Below are 27,183 nucleotides of genomic sequence, written 5' to 3'. Positions count from 1 at the left end.
TTTTTTTTTTTTTTTTTTTTTTGTACCAGGGATTGAACTCAGGACCTTGCACTTGTGAGGCAGGTGCAGCACCACTGAGCTAAATCTTTGGCCCCTTCCTTCTTGCTTTATTCTTTTTCATGTGATTCTCAGAACACTGTAGGCCAGCTGTGGTAGTGCACGCCAAGTCTGAGGTTATATAGTGAGTTCAAGGCCAGCCTGAAATATATAGTGAGAACCTGTCTCAACAAAACAAATATTGTAAATTAACAGTAGCAAAAAGGGCTGTCAGGAAGGCTCAACGAGACACCTTCAGCCCTCAGGAGACCCTGGTACAGGTGGCCCCTCTTGTCACAAAGTGGCTGCTAAAAGGAAGAATTGCACTGAAATCTTGTTTTATCTGAAAAATTCATTGAAAATTTGTGTTTGATATGCTTCTTTGCATGAGGGCTTTTTTGTTGTTGTTGTTTTTTGTTTTGTTTTGTTTTTTTTGTCCTTGTCTGTGGGTCAGTCATGGGCTGGGTAGGATCTGTAGCCTCCTTCTGACTTCTAGGCATCCAGGGCCAGGGAACTTGTCCTTGGCCTCCTCAGAAAGCAAAAGGACTGGAGGGCTGGTGGCCTCTGCCTCATGCCTCAGGCCCACCTGAATTGGTGGGGTCCCCTCACCCCATCAGTGTGGCCAGGGAGCCTGTCCTGGAATCTCACCCCCACCCCAAGTATGGAGTGTTCTCCTCAGACCTCAGAAGTGAGACTTGGAGCCCAGGGTGAACTCAGGGCTTGGATGACCTCTGGAACTGTCCCCTCAGGAGACAGAGAGTCTAGAGGTGATCCTACTAAAAGGCAGAGGAGGCTGGGTGTGCTGGTGCATGCCTGTAATCCTAGCACTCTGGGAAGCTGAGGCAGAAGGGTCACAAGTTAAACCCAGACTGGCCAGTAGCAAGACCCTGTCTCAAAAAATAAAAAGGGCTGGGATATGGCTCAGTATGAAGATCCTGGGTTCAATTCCCAGTCCCACTACTACCACCAAAAAAAGAGGAAGAGGCCAGGAGTCTGCACTACACTCCCTGAATGTGGTGACAGATCTGGTTCTTTCCAGGAAGAACTGGAAATCTCAATTTTAATATGAAATTGCTTGACTTTAAAACATTTTAAAGCCAAGCAAAACCCCTCTGTGGCTCAGGTCTGATCAAGATCTTGGCATTGGGGCATTCACGGAAGGGACCCCAGGAAGGCTGTCAGGGGTGGAGGACTCTCCACGTGGGACACAAAGACAGACCAACCCCTCTCCCATCCTTTGGGCTGAGCCTCATGGGTTTGTCCCCAGAGGGGTCACCCTTCCTGACAGGAAAAGGTCCACCCAGCCTGTCAGGACCTCGTGTCCACATCCCTCTGCGTCTGGGGCCCAGGTCCACATTCCTCTTTCCCTCCTGTGGTGAGGATAAGATGACCCAGATTCCCATGGGAGCTCTAGAACTGCAGTGGACCAGGTGGAAGGTCCCTCCTATCCCCTGCTGAGCTGAGGCAGAGTCCCCTGAGGCCTGGAAGGGCTAAGGAGGTGTTAAGGGCCCCATGGTCTAGCAAAAGGAGAGCTGGACACAGGTAGAAGCTTGCTGCAGAGACCACATCCAGAGGCCACCCAGGTAAGACAGTGCTGGGCCACAGCCAGGTGAGACAGCACTGGGCTCCCTGGGCCCCACCAGGTGTCACTAGGACCCTCCTCCCACACTCTGTGCTGTCATGTGCCAATGCCCTCCTCAGAAGGCTCGCAGAAGGCCTGTGTGTTTCCTGGAAGATCTTCCTTCTTGGGCGAGCAGGGTAGACCTCTAGAGACGGAGAGGCTGTGCCCTTACTGGGCCTTGACAGCCGGAAGCTGCTCAGCAGTGCCACAGCTCAAGGCACCTGTTCTGGCCTCCCTGGAAGTCACTGGAGGCCGGCCCTGCCCTCCACAACTCCGGGTCCTTCTGTCATTCCCCCAAGGCAGTGGGCTTCATGGACCACAAAAACTGTTGAAGATAGGTGGAAAGGCACTTTCCTCTGTTCTAGGGAGAGAGAGGCCTATTTATTTATTATTGATTGATTGATTGATTGCTGTACTCTACCACAGCAGCACTTTGTAAATTTTTATTTGAGATACGGTCTTAGGCTGCTGCCTACAGTGGCCTCAAACTTGTGATCCTCCTGCTTCAGCCACCCAAGAATGGCTGGTATTATAGGCAGACACCATCATGCCTGGCTATAGGGAGAGAATTCTTCAGGATTCTGTAGGACAAAGACCTCAGAGATCTCTGTCCCTGGGATGGGAGTGATGGGGGAGCAGAACCAAGCCAGGGCCTCCCAAGCCCTGGGGAAAAGAACCTTGGCTGGCCTCCTCCTTCCTGCCTCCCTGGTCACAACGAGTAGAAGCCCCAGGGATGCCAGGGTGTTCCTTTTCCTGCACTGATGGCTGCCACATGCATGCACACACCTACACATGTACCACAGTGTGCACAACCCCTGGGGAAATGCCTGAACGTGAACCTGTGGGGGTGGCCAACTTTGTCACCTGAGGCACTGGGATGAGCCAGCACATTTCCGGCCAAGCCAAGACCAGGTCTGCAGAGCAGATTTTCACATCTTCTCAGCTGGGACTCAGAACTGGAAACCCTGCTGGGAAGTCTGGAGAGCTCTGTCTATCCATCTCAGCTGGGCATCTCAAAATTCTGCAGGAAGTGAAGGCAGGGGCTGAGGGTGGTGATTGGAGTGGGTGGGAGAGACATAGGAGGTGGCTGCCATCCTGGTTTGGTGGATAGAGTGCATGTGTAGTGGGGGATTTGGATGGGGCTGGATCACAGGCCCAGTGTGTGGGGGGGGGTCAGAATCGAGTGGCCTCTTATTTTTAGGAAGCTGCTGCCAATCTTCCCCTGGAAGATTGCTCACTAGCTGTCACCACCAGAGCGCCCATGCTCAGGACAAGCCTACCAGGACCACCAGGGCAGCAGTGGGGCAGGAAGGGCCCTGTGCTGTCACCAGCCTTCTCTGTGACCTGGGCAAAGTTTGTGGCCCAGAGTGGGGGTCCTAGCCTGTGCAAGTGGTCAGCCACTGCCTGGGGGGCCAGGTCAGCGTCATGAAGGAAGGGGCTGGTGTAGGCTCCAGCAGTGGCAGAAAGAACTTGCCCCATGGGTACCAGCCTGCCAACTTTGCTCTCATCCTCCACATTTACCATGGTATTTGGCATGGTATTTCTCAAAGCTCTACTGGGCACTGTGGCTAGTGTTCAGGGCCTTCATAGCTCATTATGAGGAGCTCCAGCCAAGCCTCCAGGAGCTGCTGGGGCTGGGGAGGTAGCTCCCCAGTGGTGGCCTGGACTGCCAGGTTCAGAGGCCCCAGGGTGCCATCTGGAAGCCCTGGGTGGAAGCCTCCAGGAGCTCCAAAGTCCACACACCTGGTTCTCTCAGCAGATTAACTCTGAGTTCTGTTTCTCCTCTATGCAGTGCAAGGCATGGCTCCAGGTCAGCCATGCATGAACTAGTCCTGCCAGAAGGTGCCTGGTTAAATGCAGTTGCAGCCTGACTCCTTCCAGTTTCCCACCAGCATATGAAGACGGGAGGCCCCTGATTGTGCCTGTAGCTCCGCACTGGGCAATCTGGGCCTAGACTTCCTCCTCTAATGATACCTCTGAGCTCTGTCCCTTGAGACCAGTCCTGGGTCGACACATTAGAAAGGACATCTCTCTGGTGCTGGGGCTCTAGAGGCTCCTAAGCGGCAGAGGGAGCTCAAGGGCCCAGGCCTGGTTAGCATGGAGGCGGATGAGCTGAGACACAGTCCTGCCCAATCTCCATGGCTGCTGCCCAAGAGCCTCCATCTTATCACTCTTTTTATACTAGGCCTGTGTGGCTGGCCAGGGCAGGGCTACTCTCCAGGCGGTGGGGTTAAAGCCTGGCCACACCCTGGGCTGTGTCTATTTTTCCTAAGCACTGGACTTTTCTTTTCTCCTATTTCTGCCCAGGGCCTCTCTATCAATCTGGCCAACATTGGCATCCACACCACTCCCCAGGCTGCTTCCAGCTATCTGCCCTATCTGCCAACTACATTTTTCCATCATCAGTGGGCCATGGTACAGGGCAGCTGGCCCTCCCAGCCCTGTCTGCTCTTTCTGCTGGCTCTTCCAGGAGGCAGAGCTTGCCTGGGCCAGTGCATAGTCTGTGGGGGACAGCTGGATAAGTCCTAGGCCTGCTGCCTCAGTAGTGGGTGGCGCTCCTGTGTGGTGCCTTCAAAACTTTGGGGACCAGGATATCTGGCCTCAGCAGGTCATCACAGCCTGGGTCTCAATTTCTCCATCTAGAAAATGGGACCAATGCTCTATGTGAAGCCCAACTTTTTCAGTCTTATATTATTCTTCTTTGCATCATCAAGGAGCTGCTGGATGGATTTCTTGTGGTCCCTTACTTACTATTTTTAAGAAATGTCTTTTTTTTTCCTCATTGAGTTTATTGGTACATTTTAGGTATACAGTAGTTACATTCATTATTGGGATCTTGTACCTTTACAGGACAGGTCTTGGTTCTCATTTTTTCCCCTTGTCCCTGTAGGAAATGTCTCTTTTCATGAACACTAACTGCAATCCTGTCTCCTATATCTTCACATTCACTCAATGTGCTGTGAATACTTTTAATGGAGTTTTTAATCTCCTGAGATCTGTTTGAATCTGTTTCATGGATTCCATCTTTCCTATGCTGGGTATTCATGGCTTCCAGCATGGTCCTGAGCCCACATATTTTTTAATATGTTTCTGTTCTAGAGCCTCTAATCATATATTTCATTCTGCTCACTATCTCTGTAGTTATCTGGGAAATTATTTCTGTTTTGAATTTTTCTAGAGCCTCATTCATCTGTTTTATTACTTCCTGTGCTCAGTTCAGGATGTTCAGTGGTTGGTTATCAGATTTTTCCACCTCATTTTCCACAGAATTTGCCTTTGGTGAGCTGGAAGTCTGGGGTTGTCCTTGCTAAGGTATTTTTTCATTTCTAATATTTTTGTTGGTGCTGTTTTTTGCTTTATTTCCTGGGCTGATGTTTCAATAATTCTTATTGTATCTTTATTACTTGTGTTTAGAGCCCTTATGGAATGTTTGCTTCTCAGAGATATCTTCCAGGTATAGCTGGTCTTTTTAGGCTTTGAATCTCTAATGACTCTTGTGAGGACAATTGATTAGATCAATCACGATGCCTTAGCCCAGTTGACACAATCAGCATCAATGATAGCATCAAACACAGTTTAGAAAATGACAATTTGTGGTAGCAGTTAATCTGTCACCTGTAACTGGTGCAAGCTAGATCCAAATCTAGGGCTAGCCCAATATATGTTTGTAGTAAATAAACCCTTCAATATAGCAAATTTATCCTTTGGGATAATGATTTAGAAGGGGTTGGGAAGGGAAGGACAGAAAGATAGAAGGAGAGGAAAAGGTTAGAAGTGAGGCTAGAGGACATGGGAAGATCACACAAATTGTGGGAAACTGTTGAAGACAGGAGGAAAAGACAAAATGAAAGGAAAGAGACAAGAACGGAACAAACTGACAGCAATAGGGAAGTTAGAAACTGCATTCACCTTCCTATAAGAATAGTGACAGTAGATGGCACAGGGATTTAGCTCGGTGGTTCTGCTGCCTGTCTCACAAGCGCAAGGACTCAAGTTTGATCCCTGGTGCGCGCGCGCACACACACACACACACACACACACACACACACACACACACACACACAGTGACAGTAGAGAAGACAGAGAAAGAGAAACAATTTGAAATGGGAGAGGAACAGGAACAAAGAAGGAGAGAAATGCAGAGCAAGAAGGGAGAGAGGGAGAGAGAGAGAGAGAGAGAGAGAGCGGGAGAGAGAGGGAGAGAGAGAAGGAGAGAGAGAGGGAGAGAGAGGGAGAGAGAGGGAGAGAAGAAAAATAAAAGAAAAAATATATATTAAAAAAAGAAAGAAAAAGGGCCTCCCTCAGGACGTCTCTGCTGTCCCGGTAGACCACATGGGCAGCAGTGTGTAGGTCTAAGTTGATTAGTCTCAGCAAGCTATCTGCAGTCTACTGAAATTCAGGCTGATTCTGGCTGCAAGGCCCAAGCTGAGGTCCCTGACCTCCTGCAGGATTGAAATCTACAAGGTTCTACTGCAGCTTCCAGCTGTCCTCCACCCTGAGCGAGTCTGGGTTTCTATGGGAGGAGCTGATCCCACCAACTTACCAATCACCGTGGTGCCTTTATTCAAGAGATTTTCTTCACTTTCCCAGTGGGCTTCAATTTTCATTGAGGAGCCTCAGAGAGGCCTCTCTGATGTTCACTTCTGTTGTACTTCTGGGTCTCATAACCATAAGCTCATGACTTTTACAGAACCTTCTATTGTCCTGTGTTTCCATCATACAAGCCTTTTCCCAAGCAGGCAGCCCTTTCTTATCTGGTCCTGAATGACACTGTCCTGAAGGGATGTTTCTATGCTCAGGGACACAGTGTGTGGGCTGAGGTCACAATGAATGGGGTCTAGGGGAGAGCAGCAGCCTTCCAGGGGTGAGCACCTTCTGCAGAATGCCCTTGGAGAGAAGGATAGGAGAGGAAATGTCCCCCCATGAATGGGCTTCTGAAAGGAAAAACACGTTGCCACGAGCTGTGTCCTCAGCTCCCTGAGGAGCACGAGCGCATGGGGAACACCCTCTGCCTGGGCAGTGGCTCTCAGCTTTGGGAGACATTTCTGGAACATCTTAGAACAAAAATATTTTTCAACCAAACCTTTTAGAAACCACTTTCAAAACCGGCCTACTTTGAACTCGATAGTTGATACTTGAAAACCTACTGTGCAAGTCTGTACCCTAGAGTTTCAAAACACCAAATTTCTGGAAACCCGGAAGCAAGACACTTTGGAATGAGACCAACTGAAATGGCAACAGTTCTGTCCAGATTGCTTTTTAAGCCCCAAATTCTTATTTTTATTGTTTTGAGACAGAGTCTCACTATGTGATTCAAGCCAGCCTAGAACTCAATATATAACCCAGGCTGGCTTTGAACTCATGGTGATCCTCCTGCATCAGCCTCCTGAATTCTGGGATTACAGGCATGCATCATCACACTTGGCTTGAGACATCAATTTTTACAAAGAGCCTTGAAATAAAAGAGGTTTCATCAAAGTCACATTTTCCACTAGAATTTTCCTGAGAAGAAAGCTGGGATGGCTGACAGCCCTTGCGAAAGTTCTCACACTGTAAAGGCACCCATGGCACTGTCGGAGGCCAGGAGGCTCCTGGAGTTTTGCTTTCTGTTTGTCTCTCAAAAAACCTCCACCTGCAATCTCCCCAAAGAATTCCCAAACCAGGCATTGAGTGTCTGCCTGTCACCAGCCCTCTGAGCCTGTTTTCTTTTGGAGGCCACGTGCACCTCTGGCCTATGTGTGGCTCAGGGCTACAGGGCACGAGCCTGGGGATGCCATGAGATGGGGCATGGAATCCTTGATTGCATTTGCCACTTGGTGTTTGCACACTTGTCATGTTTTGTTCCTCCAGGAAGGCCACTGAGTATCACTGTGAGCAGTGAAGGGTGACATGGATGACCCTGAAACAAGCTGGACACAAAAGAACAGGTTCTGTGTGACTCCACATCTGTGAGATCCCTAGAGAATTCAGATTCCTGCAGACAGAAAGCAGGGTGGTGGGACAAAGAATTGCTGCGCAGGTGTGGTTTCAGGTTGGGAAGGTGGCAGTTCTAGGGGTGGACAGCAGTGAGGCCACGTACCAGTGTGGATATGCTCAGGGGCCCAGATGTGCACTTACACACGGTTACAATGGTGCCCTTATTGATGTGCATGTTACCAGTGTTAGAGCTGAAATGAACACCAAGGGAAGCCATCCCCACTACCGGTCCCAGTTCATCCAAGGAAATGTTCTTACAGGATCAACTTTTTTACTCTGAGAAGTCCCTTCCCTAGACAGAAGGGCCTGCCATGTAATAATAAAATACAATGGCTTTTTAAAAATCATTATTTTACGCAGTGAAAACAACTATTTCTCAATGTGCAAGAACAGCTGTACTGCTTTCTACATCTGGGAGGGCCTGATACTAATGAGGCCACACCCACTCACTCTCTCTTGCCTTTACTCTGGCCTGCCCACTGCAGGCCCTGTGAGAATTCTTCAGAGGGCAGGGTCAGCCTCCAAGGAGCAAGGTCTAGGGATTTACTTAGCTCAGGGCTCCATGCTTTGAACCTTTGAAACAGAATATTGTCCAGAACCCAGAAAGGCACAACTGAGTTTTTAGACCATATTTAGAGAAGGAAAAAAAAAACGAAACAAAACAAAACCAGGCCTCCCTGCCTTTATCAAAGGATTTCAGGGTACTTCTAGACACTGACATAAGACCAGGTGTGAGGTAGAAATCTCATACCCTGCAGAAACCCCACCCAAGACAAATGCAGGAGACAGAACAGTACCAGTTTCTAGGTTGTCCTTTAAATTCTACCAGATGGACCTGAGTGTGAAGCTCTTTTGTGTTTTCAATGCACAAAAATCTACTGGTGTGTTGATGCATTCCCATCTGAAGAAGGTAACTATAAATAAGGAATGCCAGCTCACCAGCTGGTTCATAGCTCCTTGTGCTGCAGGCACCTCAGGCTAGGCACAGGCCTGAGCACTGCCCACCCAGCTGAGGACCCTTCTAGTCAAACCCCAGGGTAGCTCTGACTCCAGCCTGGGCTTGTGTGAGGGAGGCAGTCCCTAACGTGCAGGTTCAGGTCCTGGTTCAGATTCAGCTCCACCCAGAGACCTGGGCCAGGGAAGGCTTTCCAAGCCTACTTCTCAAACCTCTGTGCATCACTACAGTCCTGCCCTCTGCCAGCTCCTGCCAGCACCCACAGCCCTGTCTGAAGATGCAAAGAGCAGAAAGAAGCGAGGCTGTATCCATTCATCACTATCAACATCAGCCAGCAGACCTTGTCAGACAGGCGTGATGCTACCATCATGGAGAACAACGGCTCTCGAGATGGCACCACACTGAATCATCTAGGCCTCTGACCACATATTGCGTCCTCACCAGCTTCCTTCTCAGTGATGCAGGAATTCACAAGGAGGAAAATCTCTCACAATCTCTGATTAGTCTCTGCTGGTCTAAACCGGGGGATACCTCGTCCCCATCATTGGGTCTTGGTAGAATAAGAGAATATTTATACTATTTCAGAATACTAATAAATCACCAGTGCCCCAGGGAATGCTGACCTGTGTCCTCAGAGGTCACGTGACTCTCCATTAATGCAATGTCTTCAATCCTAGTTCATCAAATGCCAATACCTTAATTAACAAACTAATGGGTGAGTCAGGATCTTGTTAAATGCCACAAATCCAATTCACCTTAGCTTAAGCAAGTGGATACTTACCAGTCCCCACACCTGGAAAGTGTAGGTGAATCTAGGTTCAGGAACTTGAATCAGCTGGAGGTCTATGTGCCTCTATCCCCTGCCCTAATTCCTTCCCTGATGCTCTGAGTCTCAGGATGGTGCTTCTAGGTGGGGCACAGCTGGCCACAAGCTCTCTGGGCCAGAGCTGGATAGAGTGGGAGATGCAGCATGAAGGTGGGGTGGAGGCTCCTCCTGGCACAGATTTCTGCTGGCTGTCAGCAGGCCCGGCCAGCTCTGTGGCTGCTCAGTTAGGGGCTCGATGGAGACCTGCCAGATGGGCTTCTGTGCACCACGATGCAGTGTTCAGACCCAGGCTGCTGACTGCAGTACAGAAGGTGACACAGGCTCCACGACAGATGTAAGTACAGTTAAACATTTCTGCTCTGAGATTGTTTGGTTAAATTATCTAATTTACTATTTTTTAAATTGTTTTATTTTGGTAGAGAAACAACAGTCAGATTTCTGTGCAGGCTACTATACTGTGGGCCAGAGACGTGACAGAGAATCAGAGGAAATGATATCTTCCCTCCAGTAGAGTGGGGTGGCCCCTCTTCCGGAGCTCATCTCTCACGGCCTGGGGACCTTGTCTGCCATCACACCCCTGGGCCCAGGTGGTAGCCTTGCATAAGAACTGGGTGGGCGAGTGAATGTGGCTAGCATTCACTTCAACAGCCACCAAAGGAAGGTGATGATTTTCAGTATGGAGGAGACGGAGTCCAGGGTCACCCAGCAGCCACAGACTTCAGAGCCTCTATCCCACCTGGAAACTGGGGACAGGCAGGGACATTGCATAGCAGAGATTTAGTTGATGCCCCAACAGAGCACTGCCAAGCACTCCAGGAACTGGGAAGTGCTGACCAAAAACTATGAATGAAAAGACAAGGCCAGTGTGCTGCTCACAGCAAGAAGCTCTGCAGCCAAGTGTGGTTACAAGGTCAGCCCGCAGAAGGCTGTGGCTTGGTGCTTAAGGGGCCTCCTGAGGCACCTTTTTGGGCTTCACCCCCCACACTCCCATGCACACACCTGAGCATTCAAGGTCAGCTGTGTCCTGAGGACAAATGGTACTGGAGCTGAACCATTTAGTCTACCTGTTACCTGAGCTCCCTGTTGACAATGGACCTGTGGTAACAGTACCCTGGGGACACCTGTGACACCACTTCTGCTGGCTGTGATGGGGACAGCTGTAACTAAGGGATGGCTGGATAGGGATGCTGGCCTCCTCTGTGGCTCTGACCCAAAGACAGCTTCTCTACAACCTGACCTGACCTCACCTGATCTCAGAAAGCCCAGAAGACCTGGCGGCTGCACCTTCCAGATGCATCATCTATACAAAGGCTTTCACTTTTAAAGGATTTGCCTGCCACCCTTTTAAAAATACAAGCAAGGCCTGTGCTGAGGTCTGGGTGTGCCCCCCAGAGAGCTATGTGTGGGAAGCTTGGTCCTCCACGGTGGGCGTAGGTAGAGTCCTGAGGTTCAGGGGGTCAGGCTCTTGAAAGGAGATACAGGACACCAGTTGTACTCTGACAGCCCATCTGGTGATGTGACCCCTGACATTGCCTCCACCCTGAAGTCCTCATGAGAGCCAAGGTGATGCTGGTGCCGTACTGCTGAACCTCCAAACAAGGAGCTCATACACTTCTTTTCTTTATAAAATATCCAGCCCAGTTGTGAAAAATGACTACAACACCCTGCTTTCAGATTTAGGTTCCTTCTCCCCACTGAGACAACATGAAGCCTCCTCCCCTAGTGGGGTGTGAGGCCTGGGATCCCCATTTACCAATGTCCCCATCCACCATGTGTGCTTGGTGCCCAACCCAAAGAAACACAGAGCAGCAAGAGCGCAGCTGCACACTTTACTCTGGCTTTCCTCCACTTTCATATTAAATATCTGAAATATATTAATCTTAGAAAACAGTATCAACACAGTGCTCAGTGAGCACAGGCTGTGTAGTGAACAGCAAGCCCAGACTGCAAAGCTGTGGGTTGTATAAAGCCTTGAGCACTCGAGGTGAACAGACTCTCTGAAGCCCAGCAGGGCGTGTGACACTCCGCAAGAGGTCAAGGAAGCCAAGGAGACAGCTTGGCCCCAGCGCCCCACTCAGGTTCCCGGCAGGGCCCCACGGGCTGGAGGGGACACCCCTGACTGCTGTTGTAGTGACGTTCAGTCTCTGAGCAGGTGTTCAGGTTTGGGGTAACCGAAGAGAACAAAGTCTGCCTCGTAGAGCTTGTAGAGCTGCCGCCGCCAGGCCAGGGGGATCTTGGCGAACCAGTCATCCTCCCAGCTGCTGGCAGTTCTGTTCCGGTAGCTCGGGGGGAAGTGGACCTGCGCATCCACCTTGAGCAGCTGCAGCAGCTGGGCGGCATCCTCGTCCAGCGTCTCCAGCTTCCCCACGAAGTCGTAGTCTATCTGGCATGGGTGGCAGAGGCGGTACACCTGCCGCCAGTGCTCGTTGAAGGGCGCCAGCTTCTCAGTGTGGGGATCCAGCAGATACTGGATGAAGTTGGCGAAGGTGACCTTGAGGCCTGCGCTGAAGGCCTCGCTCACCGAGGCGGGAAGGCTGGTGCGGTTGGCGTAGAGACGCAGCATGGGTGCCGCGAACTTGCGGTAAAACTCCTCATTCTCCAGCTCGAACTTGCTGCGGAAGGCCGAGATGAGCCGCACGAAGGGGTCCCGCACGAAGAGGAACTTGGTGTACTTCTTCAGCTTGATCTTCATGAGGTGCCTGGAGAATCTGCCATAGCGGCGCCAGAACTTGTTGAAGGTCAGGTGCGTGCTGCTGTTGTGCACGCGCTCGCGCGGTATGTCCAGCGGGTTGCGGTAGGGGGCGCCGCGGTCCAGCAGGCTCTCGCTCAGCACGATCATCACGCGCTTCCAGTTGGTGCAGGCCACCTTGGGCACATAGCAGTAGATGACACCGTGGCGGTCGTCCACGATGAGGTGGTTCAGCTCGTAGTTGGGGATGTCATCAAAGGAGCGCTCTTTGGTGGGGAAGGCCAGGCTGGAGTTGGCGCAGAAGTGGCGCAGCATGCTCCTGCGCTCGGCCTGCTGCAGGCCTGCATCGGAGCGCTGCTGGGCATTCTGGGAGGACCAGTCATAGCCCCTTACGCTCTCTTCCATGCGACTCAGTGCAGGCTTGCTGGAGGCCAGCGCTGGAGGCTGTTTGGTCTTTTTCTTGGAAAGCTCGCTTTGCTTTGCGCCAGAACTGAGCAGCTTATCTAGAAATTCGTCCACATCGGAGGTGAACTCCGCGTCCTCCCCCTGCCCGGTGGTTGGGAGGGGCGCCAGGGCGTGGGGTCTGGACAAGGAGGTGTGCAGGTAGAAGTGGGCAGTGCCCACGTTGTCCCAGTACACGATGATGAGCAGGACCATGAGGACAGAGCCCAGCGCCAGCCACAGCCGAAAGAGCCGGGGCTTGGTCATGCTGCCCGGCCCGGGCTGGGCCCGTACCTGGACCCTCTCACTTCAGCTTCCCAGAGAGCCAGGGCATTGCTCTGAGGAGAACCTGGAGGGACAATGGTACCGCATTAGTGACAGCCCCGCTCAAGATTCCTCTCACCACAACCATGCTTCTGACTCTGCTTTGTGGGGCCTCCTCAGCACTCCAGCTCCTCCGTGTGAGGTGACTGATGCCACTCAGAATGATAAATACAGTAGTGTGAGCAATGAAACAAGCAGAGAGCCTGCATCGCTGTGCCATACAGAGGAAGCTCTAACAGCAGGAAGCTACTCTCCAGAAGGCAGAGGAGGTGCAGTGGAAAACAGTCACCAGGAGGCTCAAGCCAAAGTTTAGGAAAATGCTAAAGATGCCCCTCCCCTAATGTCCTTCACTGTGCACACCTGTCAGATAGTCCCTGTGGAGGCTGCCTGCAAGGCACAGCAACCTGCTTCCTGCTGGATCTGCCACTTGATGTGGAAGGGGCAGAGTACCTGGTAAGCAAACCTGGAGCCCAGTTAGTGCGGAAGTAGGTGATGGAGGTGTGTGACATATGCCGGGCTCCAGAGCACCATAGCCATCACATGAATGGAGCTGGGAACCTGCCAGCCCCTGCAGGACTGTGACACTGCCTTGGTTCGATGGTCAGAGCACCTCCAGCTCCCGTGGGAGGTTCCTTTTGCACTCTCCATATCTGACTCTGTGGGTGGCTATTGTAAGTCAGTCTTGTAAATTCTTATATATTTCTTATCTTGTATTAAACCTGTTTCTCTAGTAAGTGCTGACTGATACAGATTTTGGTACTGGGAATGGCTCAAGAGAAACAGAATTGTAAGGATGAAATTCTTTAATGACTTTAGTGGTTCCTGGAGTTGGTTAATTTGATAAGACCTAGAATGCCATGGTCTCTCCTTCTGATATGTGGGAAATACTGACAATCCTTGGTATTAACTGTTTAAAATACCCAGTGTAGATCCATTTGATTAACCTAATTCACCACTTGTGAGATGCAAGGAATTCAGTGACTCCATATATGGTACTTTTGAATATTTTTGGCACAGTGGGAAACATGATGCCGGCTGGCTGCTCTTAGCATCTCTGGACAAACTAATGAAGGAAAACAATGACCTCAAAACATCCATAGGAAATCTAGAGTCTTCTGTGAGGAAAAATTAATAAAAGAAAACAAGGAGCTCAAAGATTCAAATTCCCAGCTGCAGACACATATAAAGCATTTAAACATTTTTAAGTATGTCCTTGCCTTTAGCTGCAGGGCTGAGACTGCAGAAACCCACACATAAGCCCTCATGAGTGGACTGGCTGAAATACAGCATAAATTTAATGCTCAGCCTTGAAGGGTATCTGAAGGAAAGGTGAGGGCACTGATCAGAAAAGAATGGGATCCAGTAAACTGGGATGGAGATGTTAGGAAGGATCCTGGGAGGCTGAGGATGTTGCTCTCCTAGGCTCTAATGAGATTATTTTGCCAGGGGAAGAAATTTCCCTACCCACAGTGGCAGAGGCATCCCCACCCCAACCCCCTGTGGTGTCGGCCTCTCCTACTACACCTGAGGAAACTAATCCTGTGCTGACCAAGCATGGTCATGCTGGCGCTCCTCAGGACCCACTTTTACCTCTAGGCCTATAACCAGGCTCAAATCCCAGAAGGCTACTAAGGGTGAGGTGCATGGTGTGACCCATGAGGAGGTCTACTATCCTCCCAAAGAACTTCTCGAGTTTTCTAATTTAAAAAGAAATTATTCTTTTCATTGTTTACTGGTACTTTCTAGGTATACAGTAGTTACATTAATCATTGGGATCTTGTACCTTTACATGATGTATCTTGGTTCCTATTTTTTCCCATACCCCTGCCCTCCCTTCATCGCCTCCACCCTTCTTCAGTTTTCTAACTTTTTTTGTTTGTTTGTTTATTTTTGGTACAGGGGATTGAACTCAGGACCTTGCACTTGCAAGGCAGGTAGCAGAACCACTGAGGTAAATCCCCAGCCCTTGTTTTTGTTTTTTTGTTTTTTGTTTTTTTTTGAGACAGGGTCTCACTATGTAGTGAGACTGACCTGGGACTCACTGCATAGCTCAGGCTGGTCTCGAACTCACAGCAATCCTCCTGTCTCAGCCTCCCGAGTGTTGGGATTAAAGGCATGCACCACCACACCAGCTTTAGTTTTCTAACTTTTATAAGGAAAGGCCTAATGAGCAAGTGTGGGAATGGATTTTACAGGTGTGGGGTAATGGTGGCAGAAACACACACCTGGGTCAGGCTGAGTTTGTGGATATAAGCCGTTGAGATTCTGAATTTAATGTTGCAGCTCATGAAGAAAGTTGTCAATAGTTTATTAGATTGATTGGCAGAAGTATGGATCAAAAGATGGCCCATTGCGAATAAATTAGAGATGCTTGATATTTGGTGGTTTACTGTTGATGAGGGGATTCAGAGGCTTAGAGAAATAGGAATGCTGGAGTAGATCTGTCATGTTAAACCTAATCCACCACACTGGGATGATACAGAAAATGTGCCCTTCCCTAACACCTTGAGAAACAAATCCACAAGGGGAGCATCCCTGAAAAGCCTGGTCATTGTTCTTCTCGATATGCCAGACCTCACAGTGGGGACCATGGTCGTTCAACTGAGAAACTTAAGAGTGATGGGTCTGGTTGGATCCTGAAGTGGCAGGGGTCAAAGGCAAGGCACATTATATATACCACAATGGACAGAAGCAGAACAATGATCAGACTGGTCTGACACATGTAGACCTATGGTGCAGGCTGATTAGCCATGGTGTTCCCCAAACTGGAATAGGAAGCCTACAAAATTTTTACTAGATTTATATAATGAAAACAATTTAAAGGCAAATGAACAGAAACCTATTCCAAATCACAGTATCAGGAAATCATGGCTCCTCAAACAATTCCCAGATTTTTTTTTCTTTTTTTACTGGGATCAAATTCAGGTCCTTGTACTTGTGAAGCAAGTGGCAAAACCACTGAGCTAAATCCCTGGCCCAAACAATTCCCAGATTTGAGCCAGTTTACAGACCTAGAGCTCCTTGAATAAAGGGTAGCCTGGGTTCCTTTGAGGAAGGACCGTGGTGCACTACTAAAAATTTATACAGTCAGTCTTCCTCCCCTCCTTCCCCAGAGGGACCTGTCCAGACATTTGGGGGACTATCGGACATTGGATCTGAACTAACACTGATTCCAGGGGATCCCAAACATCACTGTGGCCCTCCAGTAAGAGTAGCGGCCTATGGAGGTCAGGTGATCAATGGAATTTTAGCAGAGGTCCGACTCATAGTGGGTCCAGTGGGTCCTCGAATCCATCCCATAGTCATTTACCCTGTTCCAGAATGCATAATTGGGATGGATATACTTGGTACTTGGCAGAATCCTCACACTGGTTCCCTAACCTGTAGTGTCAGGGCTCTTATAGTTGGAAAGGCCAAATGGAAGCCATTAGACTTGCCTTTACCTGGTGAAATTGTAAACAAAAAGAACAGCATCCTGAAGGAATTGCAGAGATTAGTGCCTCTGTTAAGGACTTGAAGGATGCAGCATGGTGGTCCCCACCACATCGCCGTTTAATTCTCCCACTTGGTCTGTGCAGAAAATGGATGGGTCTTGGAGAATGACGGTAGATTACTGTAAACTGAATCAAGTTGTAGCTCTTGATTGCAGCTTCTGTACCAGATGTGGTTTCCTTGCTTGTGCTGATTAACACATTTCCTGGTACTTGATGTGCAGCTATTGATTTGGCAAATGCTTTTCTTCTCCATACCTACCTATAGGCCCATCAGAAACAATTTGCTTTCAGCTGACAAGGCCAGCCATTCACCTTCACTGTCCTACCTCAGGGTTATAGTAACTGCAGCCCTGTGTCACAACTTAGTTTGTGGGGATCTTGACTGTCTTTCTCTCCCAGAAGGCATCACATTGGTCCATGACATTGATGATATTATGCTATTAAGCCAAGTGAGCAGGAGGGAGCAACCACTCTAGGTTTTTTAGTAAAGCATTTGCAAGATGGAGGATGGGAAATAAATCCAACTAAAATTTAAGGCTCTTATACCTCAGTGAAAATTCTAGGAGTCCAGCGGTGTGGAGCACGTAGAGATATTCCTTTTAAGGTAAAAGATAAGTGGCTCTGTTTGTTTCCCCCTATAACCAAAAAAGAGAAACAGTGCCTAGTGGGCCTATTTGGATTTTGGAGGCAACACATTCCTCACTTAGGTGTCTTACTCCCGCCCATTTACTAAGTGGCTTGGAAAGCTGCTAGTTTTGAGTGAGGCCCGAACAAGAGAAGGCTTTGTAATAGGCTGCTGTGCAGGCTGCTCTGCCCTGAGGCCATACGATCCAGCAGATCCAATGGTACTTGAAGTGTCAGTGTCAGGTAGGGATGCTGTTTGGGGCCCCTGCAGGCTTCCATAAATGAACTGCAGCAGAGGCCTTTAGGATTTTGGAATAATGCTCTGCCATCATCTGCAGACAGCCACTCTCCTTTTGAAAACAGCTCTTGGCCTGCTACGGGGCCTTAGTGGAAACTGAACACTTGAACTTGGGACACCAGGTTACCATGTGACCTGAGTAGCCCATCATGAGCTGGGTATTATCTAATTCACCAAGTCATAAAGTTGGATGTGCAGAGCAACAGTCCACCATTAAATGGAAATGGTCATATGTGATTAAACCAGTGCAGGTCCAGAGGGTACAAGTAAGTTACATGAAGAAGTTTACCACATGCCCATAGCTCCTACTCCTGCTATCTTGCCTTCTGTCTCCCAGCATGCACCTGTGGCCTCAAGGGGTATAAATGGAAATGGTCATATGTGATTAAACCAGTGCAGGTCCAGAGGGTACAAGTAAGTTACATGAAGAAGTTGACCACATGCCTATAGCTCTTACTCCTGCTATCTTGCCTTCTGTCTCCCAGCATGCACCTGTGGCCTCAAGGGGTATACCATATGACCAGCTGTCAGAGGATGAGAAAGATAGGGGATGGTTAATGCACCACCTGCAAACGGACAGCTGCAGCATTATAGCCCCTTTCCAGGGTATACCTGAAGGAAAGTAGTGAACAGAAATCTTCACTGTGGGCAGAACTTTGGGCAGCATACCTGGGAATGCATTTTGCCTGGAAGGAGAAATGGCCAGATGCGTGACTATACTGATTCATGGGCTGTACCAGTGGTCTGGCTGGATGGTCAGGAACTTGGAAGGAACATGACAGGAAAATTGGTGACAAAGATATTTAGAAAGAGGTATGTGAACAGAACTCTCCATGTGGGTATGGGATGTAAAAATATTTATATTCTATGTAAATGCTTACCAAAAAGTGACCTCAGCAGAAGAAGACTTTAACAATCAAGCGGACAGGATGAATCATTTTTCAACCAGCCCTTATTTAACCACCCGTCACTGCCCATGGGCTCATAAACAGAGTAACCAGGGGGCAGGGATGGAGGCTATACATGGTCTCAGCAACATGGAATCCCACTCCCCAAGGCTGACCTGGCTACAGGTCAGTATGCCAGCAGCAGAAACCAACACTGAGTCCCCAGTATGGTACTATTTGCTGGGTGGTCAGCCTGTGACCTGGTGGCATGTTGATTATATTGGACCACTTCCATCATGGAAAGGACAGTGCTTTGTTCTTACTGGCATACACTTATTCTGGGTATGGATTTGCTTTACTTCATGTGATTCCTCTGCCAAAACCACCAACTATGGACTTACAGAATGTCTTATCCACTTTCACAGAATTCCATACACCATTGCCTCTGACCAAGGAACACATTTTATGGCCAAAGAAGTAAGGCAGTGGGCTCGTGCTCATGGAATTGACTGGTCTTACCATGCTCCTCACCAGCCAGAAGTGGCTGTATTGACAGAAAGGTGGAATGATCTTTTGAAGACACAGTTACAGCACCAGCTAGATGACAATGCCTTTCAGGACTGGGACAAGGCCTCTTCAAAGGGCTGTACATGCTTTGAATCAATGTCTACAATTTGGTACTGTGTCTCCCACAGCCAGGATTCACAGGTCCAGGAATCAAGGGATGGAAGTGGGAATAACACCATTCACCATTTATTCTAGTGATCCACTAGCAAAATTATTGCTTCCTGTTTATGAAACCTTATGCTCTGCTGGCTTAGAAGTCTTAGTTCCAGAGTGGGGAAGGCTTTTACTAGGAAGCACAACAATGATTCCGTTGAACTGGAAGCCAAGACTTCCCCCGGTCATCTTGGGCTCCTCACACTTCTGAATAAACAAAGTAAAATGGGAGTTAAGGTGTTGGCAGGGGCGACTGACCCAGACTATGAAGGGGTAATTGGACAATTACTCCACAGTGGAGGAAAGGAAGAATATACCTGGAGTACAGAAGATCCCTTAGGGTGCCTCCTAGTATTATCATGCCCTGTTTCTGTTTGCTTTGTTTTGTTGTTTTTTTTTCTTGTATTGGGAACTGAACTAGGGCCTCATGCTTGCCAGGCAGGTGCTGCACCATGGAGTTACATTCCCAGCTACCATGTCCCGTTATTAAGGTCAGTGGGAAACTATAACAACCCAAGATGACAAATGGTCTAGAATCTTCAAGAATGAAGGATGAGTCGCCCCACTTGGGAAAGAACCAAAACCTGCTGAAGCGTTTGTTTTTGTTTATTTTGTACTGGGGATCAAACTTAGGACCTTGCACTTGTGAGGGAGGTGGCAGCACCACTGAGCTAAATCCCTGGTCCCTTGGAGTGTTTGTTGAAAGCCAAGTGAATACAGAATGGGTAGTAAAAGGTATTCTAAATACCAGCAATGACCCCATGATCAGTTACTGAAGAGAGGACTGTAACTGTAAGTTTTCTCCTAGTATATTTCCTATGTAATATGTTGATAGAAAATATTATTTCTTAAGTACTGTTGTTAAATCTATAATGTTCAAGTTATAAAATATTAGGAGTAAGCATCACCCAAAGAAAACTTGTCTTCTATTCTGGGGAGTGAATTAGTGCATTTCCATTTGAATGCAGGATAGCTGTAATGTGTTCGGTGCAAGTATGAACTTGTATCTGGAGACTATGGTTTAAGGAAATGTGTCTGGTTGTCAGTTTGACAAGGGGGGGATTGTGATAGTTAACTGATTGTGTCAACTTGAGTAAGACATACCTAACTAAACTGTATCAGCACTCTTTCTCACTCACACTTGAGCCCACAATAGATGATGGAGTCAGAACCCAAAGGGAAGTGAGCTCACACTAAGGCTAAGGGTGAGGACAATGAAGACTGTGTACCCTATATGCCATGTGACAGCACCAGCAACTACTGCTCCAGAATCTGCTGTAGCAGAGATGAAAGGAATAGCAGGACAGTGGTAGCAAACCCCAGAGAGATGAGAATAACATCCTGCTGAACCTTGAGTCCAATGTCAACCTCCTAGATTTGCATAGCATCTGAAAGAAAAGGCTGCAGCCCACAAAAAGTCTGCAAAGGAAAAACAACTGAAAGAAGATTTTGGAGATTGTGACAGAGGGCTGAGCCTTTATGTTAGTGAGGAAGATGGCCAAGAACACCACATATGATGACCCTATCAAACTAGCTGGATACCACCCTGTTATATCCTCAGCATATCTGAAAAGCAGCATGAGCATGTACAGAAGTACATCTTAGTGGAAGGAGATGGCATCCCATCACACATCAAGAGCTCCAATAAAATGAAGTTTCCTGTGGCCATCCCGCAAGGCCTGAAAAGGAAAGACATCCTCCACCCAACATCATCCAGATCCAGGGCATCTTCACCATTCTATCTGGCTGGGACACCTTCATGGAGGGCATCACTTTCACAGAGTCAGGCAAGACCCTTGTGTTCACACTGCCCATCATGTTCTGCCTGGAAAAAGAGAAGCAGCTGCCTTTATCTAAGCAAGAGGGGCCCTATGGACTTACTATCTTCCCCTTCCAGGAACTGGACAGGTAGACCCATGGCATCCTGGACAATTTCTGCCACCTGCTGCAGGATGGTTCATCCCTTCTGTGCTATGCTTTCTGCACTGGGGCAGGTCCCTCAAAGAGCAGATGGAGACCATCCAAACTGTGCACATGATGGCAGTCACCACTGCATGCCTCATGGATTTGCTGCAACAGAAAATGGTCAGCATAGATGTCCATCAGCTATCTGGCTCTGGATGAAGCTGACAGCATGACTGACATGGGCTTTGAGGGTGACATCTGTACCATCTTCTTCTACTTTAAGGGCCAGTGGCAGACTTTGCTCTTCAGTGCCACCATGCCAAAGAGGATTCAGAAGTTTGCCAAGAGTGCCCTGGTAAGGCCTGTCACTATCAATATGGGGTGTGCTTCAAGTGCCATTCTAGGCAACAGACACATGGCAGGGGGTATCACAATTCTAAACTTGAAACTATACTACAAAGCCACTGTGATAAAACAGTATGGTACTGGCAAAGAAATAGACCCAAGGATCAGTGGAATAGATTAGAAAATGCAGAAACAACTGCAGACATAATCACCTCATCTTTGACAAAGAAGCCAATCATCCTCAATGGTGGAAAGATGGCCTCTTTAATAAATGGTATTGGGAGAACTGGATTTCAAGCTGCCAAAGATTAAAACTAGATTAAAACTAAACTGTCTTTCACCAAATGTACTAAACTAAAATCAAGTAGATTAAAGATCTAAATATTAAAACAAAAACACTAAACTTGCTGGAAGACAAGTTTGGTAGAACTCTTGAAGATACCAAAAGAGGAAAAGACTTTATGAATTAGCACAAAGAATCAACAACTGGGATCTCACCTTATTAAAAAGCTTCTGCACTGCAAAAGAAATCACCAACAGAGCTAACAGACAACCTACAAGGTGGAAAATTTTATCAGTTGTTCCTCAGACAAAGGACTACTATCTAGAATATATAAAAAACTTTAAAAAGTCACCCCCCCCAAATTTAAAGACCCAATTCAAAAATGGGCATCTGAAATGAACAGACATTTCTCAGACAAAGAAGTAAAAGCAGTAAATAAACATATGAAAAGATGTTCAGCATCACTGGTCATTCAAGAGATGCAGATGAAAACAACACTGAGATTCCATCTCACCCCAGAAAGAATGGCTGCTATCAAGAAACCAATCAGTAACAAACATTGGTAGGGTTGTGGGGAGAAAGGAACCCTTCTCATTGTTGGTGGGAGTGCAGACTGGTGCAACCACTGTGGAAATCAATATGGAGATACCTCAAAGAACTAGGACTAGAGGACCTATTTGACACAGCTACTCCTCTACTGGTTATCTTCCCAAACGAATTAAAAGAATCATACCACAGTGATATATGCATACCTATGTTTACAGCAGCACAGTTTGTAAGAGCTAAAGCTAGGAAACAGCCCAAGGGCCCATCAACTGGAGACTGGGTATAGAAAATGTGGTTTTTAAATAAAATGGAGTACTATTCAGCCATAAAGAATGAGAAATTAGAGACATTTATAGCTAAATGGATGCACACTGAGGATATGCTCTTAAGTGAAATAGGACACACATGTAAATACTGAATAGTTTTTCTGATACGAGAAACTGAAAGTATAAATAAGGACTAAAACGAATAAATGATGTGAAATAGGAAGAAAAGGTACTAAGGGGTAGGGGAAAGGAAAAAATATGAGATAAATAAATGGAAACAAAGCTTTTGCGAATAAGGAGGACAGGGGAGTGGGGAAAAAATAAGAACCAAGATATATTAGGTAAAGGTACAAGTTCCCAATGATGAATATAAATTTATTGTATACCTGAAGTATACCAATAAAAGAATTTAAGAGAAAAAAAATATGGGATGTGCTGGGGCTGCCAGCCTGGATGTCATAGAGAAGGCAGAATATGTTAAGATGGTATACCTGCTTGAGTGCCTACAGAAAATCCTTCCCCCTGCTCATTTTTGTAGAAAGGAAGGCAGACATAGATGCCATCATGAGTACCTGTTGCTCAAGGGGGTTGAGGCTATGGCCATCCATTGGAGCAGAGAACAGGAAGAACAAACCAAGGCCATTAAAGTGTTTCAGAAGGGTAAGAAAGATATCCTGGGCTGGGGATTCAGTTCAGTGGCACTGTACCTGTTTTGCAAGTGTAAGGTCCTGAGTTAGATCCCCAGTACAAAAACAATAAAGCAATGATGTCCTAATGGCCACAGATGTAGCCTCCAAGGGCCTGGACTTGCCATCCAGTGTATTATCAATTATGACTTGCTTGGGGAAACTGAGAATTATGTGCACTGGACTGGCTGTATTGGGTGCCACCACCTTCATCAACGAGGCCTGTGATTAGTTGGTGCTAATGGACCTCAAGGCCCTACTTTTAGAGGCAAAACAGAAGATACCATCAGTGCCACAAGGACTGCACTGAGGGGATGATGCTGGACATTGGAGGACAGTGTGGCTGTGCCTTCTGTGGGGACTTTGGCCATCAGATCATTGACTGTCCCAATATCAAGGCCATGCAGACCAAGCATGTCAGCAACATTGGCCACAACGACTATGGACTTCTGAGCCATCTGTTTCCCTTCCAATGACTGATTAAAGATATATGTTGTATGTAAAATTAATAGATTACTTGGGTTTATCTTCATATGGTTTTGAATTGTGGTATGGATAAATAAGTTAATGAGCTATATATTGTTTTAGTTCTATGTACTTGCTTATAAGTATGGGGTTATTATTTTAATGTTGATTATATATATTATGTTTTAATGTAGTATAACACATGTATGGTATTTGTTACATTGGTGGTTACATAAGGTGAAGAATAGCATGATTAAGTTGGTAAAATGGTACAATATATGACTGCAATGTTGGTGAAGGAATAGTTTAATTAGAATTATAGATTTGGGTGCTGGTGATGGAACCACAAGCTTCTTGCTTAATTTTCATGTTCTAGGGTAGTGGTAGCAAACTTACGGCACACGTGCCACAACAGACTGCTTGTATCACTGAAAGCTCTATAAGGTTCACCATCACTGTCCTAGGGAAATGAAATTCCCCATTTTTGGTTTACATGACTATAGTAGTCTATATGACAAAGATTCATCATTTTAGTAATTTATTTTCTGGTAGGCTTGTTAATGGTATAAAGATTAAAATAGCAGGAAAATGTAAGATTGTTGCTAGGTGACAGATAATAGTGAGCATTGTACTGGCTGGAATCCAATCCATGCGAGTGCAAGTAAACTTATTAGAAATCAGACAGTCATTGATTCAAAGGACAAAGTATTATGCTTCATTGTTTTGACGAGTAAAGAGTAGGAATGATAGCTAATATTAGGATAGAAAATATTAGTCCTTGTACCCCTCCAAGTTTGGGGGATGGAACATAGAATTGCATATGCAAATATGTGGAGGAGTGCTAAGCAGGCATGTGGGTATGTAACTACCTGGGTCTCCCATAAGTCTGGAGAGAATAAAACTAAAATTAGTAAAGTTAACAATGACTAGAACACCTAAGATATCTTTAAGTATATATGGATAAAACAGAATTTGAGTTGATGGCTAAAGTATTATTAGATCCAGTTTCGTGAAGAAATAAATGAATTATTACTAAAGGTGGGATAATAAATGGTAAAATGAAAAGCTAATTAATCAATTAATCAGCATGGTTCTGGGCGTGGCTGAAGGACTTTACTTAAGACAGAAGACCCACCCTGGGTGTGAGTTACAGTAACCAATAGCCTTGTGGCCTGAATGGAATAAAAGGGAAACGAAGAAGGAAGGCTCGCTTGTTTCTTCAGAGGAGCTCCAGTCTCCACCTTCACCTTGGACAGTGTCTTCTGGCTTCCAGCACAGACTTCAGCCTCCTGATGTGGACTCACACGGGACACTACAGTGAGCTCCAGACCTTCGGCTGGAACCTTCAGATCTCCAGCACGCAGACAGACCTTCTGCACTCTCCATATCCGACTCTGTGGGTGGCTGCTGTAAGCCAATCTTGTAAGTTCTTATGTATTTGTATATCTTGTACTAAATGTTTCTGTATTATGCACTGACTGATACAGCAACCATAAAGATTAAGTGTTACAAAAGAAATAATACACAAATGGATTTGAGGAAATTAAAAGCTTTTGTGTTAGACAAGCTACATCAACAGAGTAAAAAAGCTCAGAATGGGAGAAATATTTGCAGACCATGTGCCTGACCTGAAATTAATTTCCAGAAACCATAAAGAACTCCTAAACATAAGAAATAAACAACTTTATTTAAAAATGGGCAAAAGACTTGAATAGACATTTCTTTGAAGACAATAAACAAATGTCCAATATAGCACTTAAAAAGGGGCTCAAAGTCACTAGTCATCACAAGTCCTGCCCTTGACGTTAAAAAAGAACCAGGGCTCCTCAGATTCAAAGGTGAATGTTCTCCCTGAAGCCAGAACAGAAGGGCTCAATGCCTCTATGTGAAAATGGTGGGAGGACCACGAAATACAAATCAAAACCCCAATGAGAAACTACCTCACTCCCATTAGGGTCACAATGATCAAAAAATCTAAAAAAGCCAGCTTGGTGGTACACACCTATTACCCAGATGGCTGTAAATTCAAGACCAGCCTGGTATACAGAGTAAGTACAAGGACAGCCTGAATTACATGAAACCCTGTCAAACAAACAAAAACAAAAAACTGAAAATAACAAGTACTGCCCAGGATGTAGCGAAAGTGGAATCCTGCTGGTGGGAAAGTAAAATGATGCAATCATATGGAAAAGAGGTTGGGAATTCTTCAAAAAGCTGAACATGGAATTACTACATAAAATTACCACATGAATTTAAGGAGGGGGGGTTGTGGTGCACACTAGTAAATCCCAGCACCTAGGAGGCTGAGGCAGGAGGATTGCTGTGAGTTTGAGGCCAGCCTGGGCAATGTAGTGAGTTTAAGGCCAGCCTGAACTATATAGTGAGACCCTGTTTTAAATAAATAAATAAAATTTATCCTATGATCCTGCAATTCCATTCCAGGATCTATACCCAAAAGAATCAAAAGCAGGGTCTACAGAGGTATTTGTACCCCATGTTCATAATAGCATGAATCACAACAGCTAAAGCATTGCAGCAACTCAAGTGTCTGCTAATGGACAAATGCATAATATAGACCATGTGTTTTTAAAAGTTCCAGCTTTAAGAACACCACAAAGCTGCAGGAGGGGACGCAGCAGAGCATCTACTGCTGAACTGCACTCACTCCTTGCCAAAGACCTCTGCGCTGACTTTGCCTGTAACAATCATTACACAGACATTGTTAAGACCTGAATTACAAGCCCATGCTAAATCACAAAGGGCCTAAGAGACAGTGCTCTAACCCCCTCCCATTGTAGCCATAGCCCCAACCTTTGTTCTAACCCTAGCCTAGGAATGTAAGGCAATCTTGTACTGTTTGAAGTCCAGATCCAAATTAATGTGTAAATTAGTGGCTCTAGACCTAGAGACCCCAAGTTAATTGTCAAGCTGTTTGCTCATCCGGAATGTTTTGGTAACCTTTGAAACATCCTATAGGTGGTCTCTGTTACTCATCAATATGTGACTGCTGAGTATGTGGCTGCTGACCACCAGCTCAAATCAGCAGACCTTTGTCCCCTGCCTGCAAACCTAAAATGTTAACCCCCCCTTTTACCCCCCTATAAAAAGGACCTCAGCCCCTGAGCTGGCGCCTCTCTGAGCCAGCTACTTGGTTCTGAGAGTGCTGTCTGGCCAGACTAATAAAGGTCTATTTACCATCTAGCCTGGTGTGTTCCTTCCTGGGTTTCTCGTTCCTCCGTCAAGCTCCCGGAGCTTTGTTGGGCCACAGGGACCCAACATTGTGGAGGCCTTTTTGGCTATTCACACTCTGTGGAGTGGAAGTAAGACTTTGCATCTTACACATTAACTTAATGTTAACATAATGGAGGTGTGCATGAGAACAAGACAGAAACTCAGTCGTATCTTGTTTTCTGCAGGAAATAAGACAAAAAAACAAGCTCTGAAGGTTCTCTTTGGACAGCCAAAGTCCGGCACATCTGGTACCTCAACTCTGCATGCTCTGTTGCCTCATCACACCCTGAACCCAGACTACCAGACGTGCTTGGGCGTGGCCCTCCCTTCCTTTTCACATGGAGGCACTGAGCCCTTCAATTTTGGCTGTGGGAGAGCATTCACCTTTGAGTCTGAGGGGCCCTGGTTCTTTTTTAACATCAAGGGCAGGACTTATGTTGTCATTTCCAACCACAGACAAGCCACATAAACAGCAGTTGGAGAAACAAACTGGCAGATACATGAAATAGGTCTGTGACAGCAATCCTTTAAAGTGAGAACTCTGCTACTTGAAAACACGCAGAGT

The 27,183-nt window shown here is 46.9% G+C and overlaps 1 protein-coding gene and 1 pseudogene across 4 annotated transcripts in view; one reads left to right on the top strand and one right to left on the bottom strand.

Moving 5' to 3' along the window:
• Positions 1-6,075: 6,075 nt before the first annotated feature.
• The window catches only part of Chst12 (carbohydrate sulfotransferase 12), a 34,891-nt gene continuing 13,783 nt past the window's right edge, over positions 6,076-27,183 (bottom strand). For 2 of the 4 annotated variants that reach the window (XM_010642785.3, XM_010642786.3), the window contains exon 2: positions 6,201-12,893. In XM_010642785.3, the coding sequence (XP_010641087.1) occupies positions 11,552-12,811 (1,260 nt within the window). In that variant the 5' untranslated portion in view covers positions 12,812-12,893 and the 3' untranslated portion in view covers positions 6,201-11,551. Of the gene's footprint in view, positions 12,894-16,908; positions 16,998-27,183 lie in introns of those variants that run through there. The other 2 variants (XM_033764797.1, XM_010642784.3) reach the window with 2 other exon arrangements.
• LOC104875319 lies at positions 20,093-23,398 on the top strand (annotated as a pseudogene).

This window comes from Fukomys damarensis, unplaced genomic scaffold (genome assembly GCF_012274545.1).
Source record: "Fukomys damarensis isolate Sample0158 unplaced genomic scaffold, DMR_v1.0_HiC HiC_scaffold_17, whole genome shotgun sequence".
NCBI lineage: Eukaryota > Metazoa > Chordata > Mammalia > Rodentia > Bathyergidae > Fukomys > Fukomys damarensis.
The sequence above is the reverse complement of the archived record's forward strand: the minus strand, read 5'-3'. Positions and strand labels throughout refer to the sequence as shown.